This window comes from Spea bombifrons, chromosome 4 (assembly GCF_027358695.1).
Source record: "Spea bombifrons isolate aSpeBom1 chromosome 4, aSpeBom1.2.pri, whole genome shotgun sequence".
Taxonomy (NCBI): Eukaryota; Metazoa; Chordata; class Amphibia; order Anura; family Pelobatidae; genus Spea; species Spea bombifrons.
This window is the reverse complement of record NC_071090.1, coordinates 8,705,160-8,715,822: the sequence shown is the minus strand read 5'-3', so window position 1 is coordinate 8,715,822 and position 10,663 is coordinate 8,705,160. Positions and strand designations below refer to the sequence as shown.

At 37.9% G+C, this 10,663-nt stretch overlaps 1 protein-coding gene across 2 annotated transcripts in view; it reads left to right on the top strand.

Moving 5' to 3' along the window:
- Window positions 1–2,259: 2,259 nt before the first annotated feature.
- GRIA1 (glutamate ionotropic receptor AMPA type subunit 1) overlaps window positions 2,260–10,663 on the top strand; it is a 90,181-nt gene continuing 81,777 nt past the window's right edge. The window contains exon 1 of one of the 2 annotated variants that reach the window (XM_053462359.1): window positions 2,260–2,835. In XM_053462359.1, the coding sequence (XP_053318334.1) occupies window positions 2,754–2,835 (82 nt within the window). In that variant the 5' untranslated portion in view covers window positions 2,260–2,753. The remainder of the gene's footprint in view (window positions 2,836–10,663) is intronic. The other variant, XM_053462360.1, reaches the window with a different exon arrangement.

Genomic DNA, 10,663 nt, shown 5'->3' with positions numbered 1-10,663 from the left:
CCAGTGCTGGGGCTGATTGAAAGTAAGCATATCATGTGCAAGGGAATGTGTTTGCTGGAAAGGGGCAAATGCATATGAATAAATGCATAAATATAGTGTCTCTTACACCACGAACTACGCTTTGGTACTCCAGCTTTTGCCCCCACAACAATTGTTGAGCCATCACTGACTAGGTCTTTTCAACATACTATGTCAAATTGTACAAGAACATAAATAGTAATTTAACTACGTGGCAAATTAGATCTACTGTAAACAACAATTTAAGGCAAGCATACTCAATCAAGCCCTTAAACAAAGACAGACGTCTGGTCCGTATAAGAGTGTTGGGTTAAAGCAGCATTTGTGTTAGTAAATAGGTTTCTTTTCCCAGGAGTCTAAAGTAGGAAAGCCTGGGTCAATTCCTCTGTCAGCTGCTTGTGGCTTTAGTCAAGTATAATTATTTCCAATTGTCTCAGAAAATCAACATGAGATTGTGAATACAGGGTAAGACCATAAGGTTCTTGAGAGCTTCTGTGCACAGTACTGAGTACAATGTCATCACTATGCAATCAGGATTAATTGTATGTATGTATATTTCTTCTTAATATCTCTAATGTAACATTGGATTTGGGCTTAAATACGATGGTTAAACCAACATATATCTATAAGTGTATATATATATATATATATATATATATATTGAGAAAGATTATATATAAATATATATATTATATATATAATATATATATTTATATATATATAATCTTTCTCAATATATATATAAATATCCATTCCTCTCGCTATATATATATATATATATATATATATATATATATATATATATATATATGTTTAATTTCCATGGATTAATTTTTATTATTATTATTATTATTATTATTATTATTATTTTTATAGAACAGTTAATATATATGATTAGTGATCATAATTGTCATAGTAATAATATTGCTAACTAATTTGAATCTGAAAAGAAATTTCATTGCTCCATAAAATGTTGAGATGATTATTTTTTTAACCATCTAGAACATGATGGTAATGTAGACCGTTAACACATAAGCACAAACCTGCAAATATATCAATATCATTTATTCACATTTTGACATGAAGCATAAACAATATAAAATAAACCAAATATTTGAATTAACAATAAATATTAATACCAATTATAACAAAAACAGTAGTGCTTACAAAAAAATTGTATATTTTGCAGTTAGTAACTATAGTACTGACATGATCTGAATTTCCTAAGTTAATCGAAAATCTTAGGTATAGTTAAAAAAAAAAAATTGTAAAAAAGGTGATTCCTGAAAGTGGTATTCCATTCATTAATTTCGGTTTATTTTGGGTTCTTACATATAAATATAAAAAAAACTATAAAAATAAGGACATGTTAGTATTAGCAAATAATAATAATAATATTAATAATAATATTTCATGATGAAGTAGTACATGCTCGGAAAAAAGGTTAAGAACGACTGCTGTAGAATATAACTTATGCCTGATGTCATCACTCACTTAATAAAACAAATATAAAACATCTCATTAAATGTCTTTCAAGAAAATCTGTTCATCAGGAAACATAACCCACTTGTCCAGCTATTAGACACATTGACTGATCACAAGATTCACTGTGCAAATACACTTTGTAATTTATCCTTAGCCCAGTGACAGATCAGCAGGTAAACCTATTGAAGCGCATACATCCAAATGATTATAGGCAAGGAAAAACTTATAACATTAAGCTATTAAATAAAAATAAATAATAAATAAAATAAAATAAAGTAAATACAAAATAGAACCAATAAGTCTAAATACCACTCTAAAGCAAGCAATGTATATTATATCATGTGTGTGTAAGAGTGTGTGTGTGTGTGTGTGCACACACTCACCCCACATGCATATATATATATATATATATATATATATATATATATATATATATATATATATAAAACCCAATGCAGGCAAGAAAAATACACTGAAAACCAATTTCTTGCTTGCAACAGGAACAGCTGATTGCAAAAACATGCAATGCTTCCCTGATCATGAGGCACAGATAAGTCTTTATCTCATAATGGAGACTATACACCTTATATAAGGGAGGGGTTACATTGTGACACTGTGACAGAGGATGCCCACATTGTTAACCCTGCATGGGAATAATGAGGGTGGGGGCATACAGGATAGAAGGATGGAGATTACCCCCACAGTCACAGAGCATTGGCTCCTATCAGGAGGATGGATAAGGGATGGGGGAATGTGAGAGGCAGTGTGATGCAGTTGCTTGGCTACAGTAATAAAGGGCGATTAGCATGATGGAGTGCAGAGAGAGTGCAATGTATGTGTGAGTGTGTGTCTGTGTGTGTGAATGAGGAGGGCTTTCTCTTCCTCTCTGTGCTCAGTTAATCCTTCTGTCAGTTGATGTTAAGGCTGCATTTTAAGTACTGGATGGGGAAAGGAAAGGCATCCAAATAGCAGAAGACACCAAACACAGGCTGGAGAGGAAACATAAAGAAGAAGAGCATTCAGGAGGGGGATACATATAAAATATCCTAAGAATTCTGCAACAAGCACTCACCTCCTCCCCTCTGCCCCCCTTCCCACCCCTTGTACCCTGAAGAAGAGCCATCAAGGCAGGGGTGCATTGCAAGAAGACTACAAGAGAGAGAGAGGAGGTGGTGGTGGGGGGAGAAGTCCCCAAGATCTTTGTTGGGAAGTAGGGCTGCTTTTTTTTCTTCGCCAATGCAAAAGGAAATATGCAGTACATCTTTGCCTTTATCTGCACCAGCTTTTTAGGGGCAGTGCTTGGGGTAAATTTTCCCAACCATATCCAAATCGGTAAGTTCATCTTTTTTTGCAGTTTTGAGCTTGGGGTAATAGGGATGGGTAGTAAATCGCTTTTTGAGAGGGGGGTTGCTGTGTGTGTGTGTGGGGGGGTTATGTAGAGGGGTATTAAAACCCATTACCTGATAATGGGAGGTCATGTATTGGGAGACCCCCATCCGCTAGCTTGGGGTGGGGGGGGGATGGGGACCTAAATACAATTTGGGGCATTTGCATTTCAGAGGCAGCAGCTGATCTATTTAAAATGTAACCATTTCAAAGTCGGGTGGATCAGCTAGCAATGGGCTACTCTGCAATCCGGCACCGAAGGGGTTAAACACAAATCGTTAGGGGGGGGAGTATTATTATATAAGTGTGCCTTTACATATCTACATATCAATATATAAATATGATGTCATTATTATGAGAGGCTGATTTTGCTTGATCTAGTGACGTTGATGTAGAGAAGAGCATCTTCCTGACCCAAAGTTTGTATCTGACCCTGGGACCTCCTGCATCCCTGGTCTATCCGAAACTACCCATGTTTTAGACTCGCCTTGCTACCCTTATGAATCTAGATTGAAGCACACAGCCATTGCACACACATTCATGCACATCTAATCCCTGAAATTCTATTACATTCACTTTGCGCAGACAAATCATTGTGGCTGCTCAGTGGTGAGTGTCCCCCCCCTCCCCACCCCACCACACACCCCCACCCCACCACACACCCCCACCCCACCACACACCCCCACCCCACCACACACCCCCACCCTCTCCATTACTCCCAGCACCCACAAATGATGGCCACATACAGGGTCACCACCTGGCCAAGTGTGGGGACAATTGTCTCCATACACATTCTTGTCATTTTCTATTAGAAGATCTTTTTTTTTTCTTAATACTAAGAAAAATCTTTAAGGCTGAAGAAGGCAATCAAAACCAATACAAGCATCACAAGCAGATGTGACCCATATCACTGGCCTGATAAATGATGCCATTAGATGCCTATAAAGCCAGTGGAGCGTTACTGTACAGCCACATGACTCCCCATGATATAGTTACATATATAGGGGAAGCATGGGGAACATGTTGCATGTGCAGGAGACACACAGATAAGACAAAGGTAACATTATTATTATTATTATTATTATTATGTTTATTATTATTATTATCATATTTTATTTATATAGCGCCAACAATTTACGCATTGCTACTTACATTCCATACATCGAAAGGATCTGACAAAACTAGAACTGACAGACTAAGACAAACCAGTACATTAGGTAAAGAGGGCCCTTCTCAAAAACTTACAGATGGCATATATATATATATATATATATATATATATATATAATGTATATTATATATATATATATATATTAGTACCGATATCTTGGAAGTGTGATAATACAGGAAGTTATATAATTGCTTTGATACCATCTGTTGTCTGGAACATTGTGTTCAGACTCTTAGTTATTTTAAAATATTAAAAGACGTGCAGAAAGCTGGGGTTTTTTAAGCCTACACTCTTTCCCCTTTGTAGTGGCCCGTTAACCCCTTGCCTCCCACCGAGGGGCCTACAGTGCATTGCTTCTGTAGAACCTGAGGTTGTGTATTGGGCATTGTAAACCTTTGCGTGCTGTTGGAATAATTCGGGCCGTATAGCCATGGCTAACACTTGCGATTATATACTTATGTTTAACCTGTGCAGTGCCAAAAGTGTGAGCCTCACGGCATTTGTAGGTATGCATTCTTAAATCAGACCTGAATCCTGATTTTTTAGTGTTAGGTTTTTCACCAGGATCTTCATATATATACGCACACATACATATATATATATATATATATATATATCTAGACAATAGCAGCTAGTTTTTGCGGCAGGAAGGGTTTGAAATCATTATTATTATTAATAAGTGATTTATATTATATTTTATCATTGTCTGCCACAGTATACAACAAGATAAAATAAATGCACTGTTGCTTTTTTTTCCAAACACAATACTGAATATATATATATATGATTCCTTTGTCGGAGACATTTTATCCTGCATTAGCTGCTTTGCAATCCCCTGGCTTTCCCTTTCTACTGCTAGTCACGCTGCATCAGACTCATTCTCTTTGCTTGGCTTCCTATCTTACGGGGTTTTTGCTCCCGGCCACCTGTGAGCAGAATCTCAGAGAATTGCTCTTGGTAGGGAAAACATATAAAAAACACTCTCCCTTTTTTTTTTCTTCTCCCTTTTTTGCGTCTCATAGATCGCCCTCCTAAGTATGTCAGTAAAGCCACCCTGCAGGATTAGAATTTCTATACCGTATAAAACCTTAACCTTTTGTGTATTTTTGTAAATAGAATTTTTCTTTAGTGTTTTATCGGTTTTACCTGTATTTTCCTGCATAGTCGTTGGGTACATGCAACACGAAAACACTGTTCTAATAGACGCCATTTAGATAATTTGCCCCGAATGATTTCATTGCGTTTCAGAAGTTAGTTATCCCTTGTATGTTAATTCACTTTTTGGTATTCATCATAGCATGTTTACCGATCAAGTAACGGTGGTTTTGTTGATGCCATTGGATTTCGCCGTGGTATAAAAAAATATATATTTTCCATGTTAAAGGCACGTACATAAAATGCCCCATTTCAGTGTTGCGTCTGGTCGGGTTTTGGTGGTGATAAAAGGACCCCGTCAAGTTAAATCAGGGTATTCAAGATGGAACATAAGGAATGACTTTTTTTCCTTTTAGTTACAGTCCAGTGAGAATACAGATTTTCGGTGAATTCTGGGTCATTATTGATTTTTTTTATTGATTATATTTGTCTGCCATTGACAGATTGGCCAATTGTATACAAATCATATGGACAGATTGCGTTTTCTTTAAAATTGTGATAAACTGGTTTGGAAAAAAAACATTTTGTTTGTTCTAAGGAGCCTTGAGTTCGATCTATTAAGAGCAATTATAGCTCAAAGTTCAGAATATGGTGCAGTCACCATGGAAACCAATCTGACACTCCATATTTAGAACTGTGTACTGTTCTTTATGAATATGTTAAAATATGACATCTCTCCGAACAAGTGTTGGAAGTTAATTCCCGTGAGCCAGCAAAATAAATAGCTATACGGGTATCATCAGGGCTGGTTCTCTGGGACAGAAAAGGACCAGGCCTACTGATTTTTGCCCATTACCCAGAATTACGAAATCATGAATTTGCCGGGACGTTGCGGTGTTTTAACCCGGCTGTCGGCTGACCTGGCAGAGATCCAATTGAATGGGAATGTGGGATGCTTTAATCATACAGATAAAGCCCCATAATGTCACAAACCCAGCCACGTGATGCATGGTCTTTAGCGTTCATCACCTTCCTGGGTTGCCCCTAAAAAGAACTTGCCTTTCTGGAAATCACCGGTGGCTTTCATTACCTATAGATGTATAAAATCATAATAATGATGTTTTTTAGTTGGATAATAATTTAAAATGTAAAGTTGGATTTTAATTCATTTTCTATTATATCTATGTTTTTTGAGAGCGATAATCCTGTTTTCAATGTTCTTGTGCCTTCTTATGTCATCCATGATGCTGGGTTCACCAACGGCCAGCGTTATAAGCGTGTACATGCTTTGGTTAACATGTGCGAACCCATATCTGCAGATTTACAAGATGCATTCCATGACGTCAGACATCGAGAAGAGGCCTGAACTCAAGTCCGGCAGACATTTTGCATAATAGTCTAGAAGCACCTGTAAATACACCATATGTGCCAACTGTCTTGATTTACTGAGGATCGACCTACCAAGTATCCTTCTGACCATCCCTGCTGCTGCAATTACCATCAGGGAATAAAAGGAGCAGTCGACATGCGCAAAGCCTGCAGAAAGTGGATGATCCGGTGTGAGGCATGGGATAACCAGGGTTGGGTATAGACAAAGGAGGCAGGATGCCTTTTTTTGGGAGAGTAGGGTGGAAAATCTGCTTAATCGTTGTGTAAATTACAGGGTATCAGCTTTCCTCTTTAACAGCGAGGTGTTGATAAAATTAGAGAAGCTGTCTCTGCTAACGTAGATGATAAAGGTGAAAATTTGAAATTTAAGCACGTGCACAATATTTTAAGCACTGACGGTGACTAGTCAATGTGTACATTTTTGTTAGAGTTCCTTAAAGGGACACTCCAACCATCCACCAGCCCCTTCTCCCCTCTCCCAGCTAAATGCCCCGCAGGAGATACATTACACCGTCCCTTTAAACCAAAACTACTCAACAGGGGCTGATCAGCCCCCGTGACTCTTTCATTGGTCTCCCCACTCCGTCCTCTTATGGAGTTCCATAGATGAAAGGTGACCCTAAGCGGTTGCTTATGTGGTAGCACCCCCTATTGACAGGCTTAACTCTTTTATATCATGTCTAGCCAAAGACTGAGGGATTTCAACATGTTGGTTTTGATTCCACTGCTCCAAATAACTGATGATGATCGTATTTGCATCCATTTTAATTATATTTGTGCTACCCGAATGGGAAGCCCTCAATTGGGGCAGTTCCTCCAAATCAAGGGCTGTTGGGAAATATGAAATAGAATAGCTATTTGTTCTAAAGGTCTCAGGAAAGTCTGTTTTTGGATTGTAGGGGGGTAGCTAAACAGCTGCCGTAGAACTACATCATCCATAATGGACAGCTGTGAGAGATGCATATGCCATTGTGTAAATGAAAGCAAATTATTGATTCAAGTCAAAATGTCTTATTATGTGAGCAGTAGCTTGTTTTTTCAGACAATATACTAAATGTAAACCTTTGGGATTGGGAAGTAATCATAGAAAGTGTTTTTTATGTAAGGATTTTTTTTTTCTTTTCAAAATGTAAAAATGCTAAATAGCACATGGAATTTAATTTTAATGAGAGGGTGGTAGATAAAAGAACGGCCTCCCAACAGACGTGGTAGAGGCTCATCTCAAAAGAAACCAAGGACTTAAAGGTTTAAGTCCTTATAGCATGAAAAAGACAGACAAACGGTTCTTATCTGCTGTCAAATTCTACGTTTGTATGAAATGCTGAATGGGAGCATGCCGGATTGGGAGAGGTCATATTGTAAAATAGGTGACAAGGAATGAAAACGGAGCAAGAGAATGAAAGAGGACATGGAGATGGATCAGGTGAGAGGTCTTCAGAACAGACTGCCCAGGTGCACATGTGCCTCAAGAGAGGCCATTAATCACTCACAAGGAGTAGATGATCACCGGGAGAGCTTAAACCAAAAGAGCAAAAGAAAAGAAGCAAGAGACAACAGATGACCAACTGGGACAACATACAGAGGCCATTGTGGAGAAGACGCCTTGAACTGCACAGGGATATCACAAAGAGAAGAATTAGATTTTTAGTTTCTTTTTGTTTTAAACCCCCCCCCCCACCAAGGATGAGACAATTTGTGGTTTGGATATCTGTTGTACAGTCCCTTCATGTTCCCTTTCTCTTAAATAAAGTCCATCAGGTAGCCTTCAAACCATTAGTCATTAGGGTCCGGACAATGCATAGAGCCTTTAGTCATCTGTATTGTAACGATAAGAGTCATCAGTTTAATCATGTGTCTTACAGGCGGGATGGTCATGAGGACCCCCAGAATTTACTATTTAGAATTACTTATTTTATAGAACTCTTTCCAACAAGTTTTGTCACCATTAACAGTTGCGCAGAAATAACTTCATTAAAATCTACGCACAATGGCCTAAAGTCATTAATTTGAGAGTTGGCAGATGGTTCAGAAGGAAATGGACAACATTACTAACCTGTAAGAGGAATACTTTTCAGTAAGTATGGTTGGCCGGGGCTTCACAGAGATACTTTTGTAACTTTGGGACCTGTTGACATTTAGCAGAGGAAGTCTCAGAACGAAGAATTGTGTGTTTTGGAAAATTTGATTTTACGAACACATCTCTTACTGATGTATACATTAGTATGACTTTTAGGGCTGTAGGACACTGTGGTACCCTCATACCCTGGATACATTTTGATTTCATGGAAAAAGATAAACATCAGGAGATGGAAGTTAGACAAAGGTGTTTGGTTCCTAAAGAGGGACTGTTCTGCCTAAAAAGGGATACACCTATGTATCCCTGTTGATTCAGAACAGTCCCTCTTTATGCTGTTTTGTATGTGAGGGTTTGTTTTGCTTGAATACCTTATTTTTCACATAAATAAGGCAATCCATGTGTGGTTTGAGAAAAAACCTTGTTGGACCCTAGGTATTGGTGCCAGAGCTGGTGGGCTATTGTACCAAGTAGCTCAGGGCTCCAGTTGTTATTCTTTCACCGCCCTGGGCTAGCCGTGGGATTAAAACAGCAGCTAAATGACTTCCCTGTTTGCTTGCCTCTTGTTGACACATGAAATGTTCTGAACTCAGGTTCCGTGACATCATCGATTCCCTTTGGGTAAAAAACAAAAGCAAAATTATTCCCATCTTCCAGGATTTATGTTTGCTTTATATTGAAGCAAACGACTCCCGAATTACAATTTCAAATCTTGTTTTTCCCTTTGTAGCTGTCAGCCAGTTATTTTTCTGCTCCGATGCCTACAGGCCTCTGGGAAGTGCTTTCTAATGTTTTCAGGGTTTTGCGCGGATTATTAGGGGGCCGATTATTACTGATGTTTAAACATAACTGTTGCACTTCAAGGGGAGTTCAGAATTTGTATTCATGTCGCCACGGACAGACAATAAATGTTTTAAATGGATATTTAATGCAAATTTGGCGCCTATGCTCAGAAAAGTTAAAGGGACAATATCACTGATTTCCATAAACCCTGTCTGCATTTAAAGCCAGACATTAACCTTGTTGTAACATAACTCTCAGATTTGCAAATTGGAAATCTTGAATTTTCTTCTACAAAAATATTTGTGTTTAGTATTCATTAACTGTAAAAAATAAATAAAAAAATCTCTATAAAAAAAAAAAACACCGCCACCAAAAGCAGTATCTATGCAGCTGTTTTGGCCAAAACTCATATAATCACAAGCAGGCAGAGAGTCACTTCAGAGCATATTAACCCCTTAATGACAAAGCCCGTACATGTACGGGCTCAAAATGCATTGTTTTCAATAGGTTCAGGGATCGCCCATTGTCCTTAAGGGGTTAAACTCTGCTTTCTTTAATCTGAAATCCTATTTTTATGAGAATACATTGTTTTTGAGTTTGGTACCTTTAAAGGGACATTATAATCTATCTTCAACCTACATTATGTCGCTTTAAAACGTATAGAAAAGAGTTCTAGTGGAAGAAAATCAACATTTACAGTATGGAGGTTCCACATACATGGTACTTGGTTTGGAATGGAATACCCCCCCCCCCCAAAGTGGTTCAGATCCTTCTAGTATAAACGCCTGCCAATTGTATGCGCAACAGTGCGGCATATGTTGTTGTGAACATTGTGAATTGAATTAAGACAATGATGGTGGTTAATGAACAGATGCATACATTACATACATTGAGATAAATCTTTCTTGCTATGGTGGTGGCCCACCAGGCCCACCAGGCCACCAGGCTCCCAGCCTCTGTGTTGGTTGACTTTAAATATACTCAGCTTTCTGCATTTATACACGATTGTTCAAAATTTGAATGTTGTAATTTGTTAGCAGTTTAAAATGATTACCTAATGTTTTTCTAACAATCAGTGATTTAAACTTGGATTATATAATACAACGTGCCATTGGAACACAGGCGTGATGGGAGTGCTAAAGGGCCTCTGCACGCCAATGAAGATATTTCATTAAAAATCAGCTACAAAAGTCATTAACAACATTAACACCGTCTGCGCTGGATTTCCGATCCATTTTGTGTTATTTTAATGGGAAAAAATG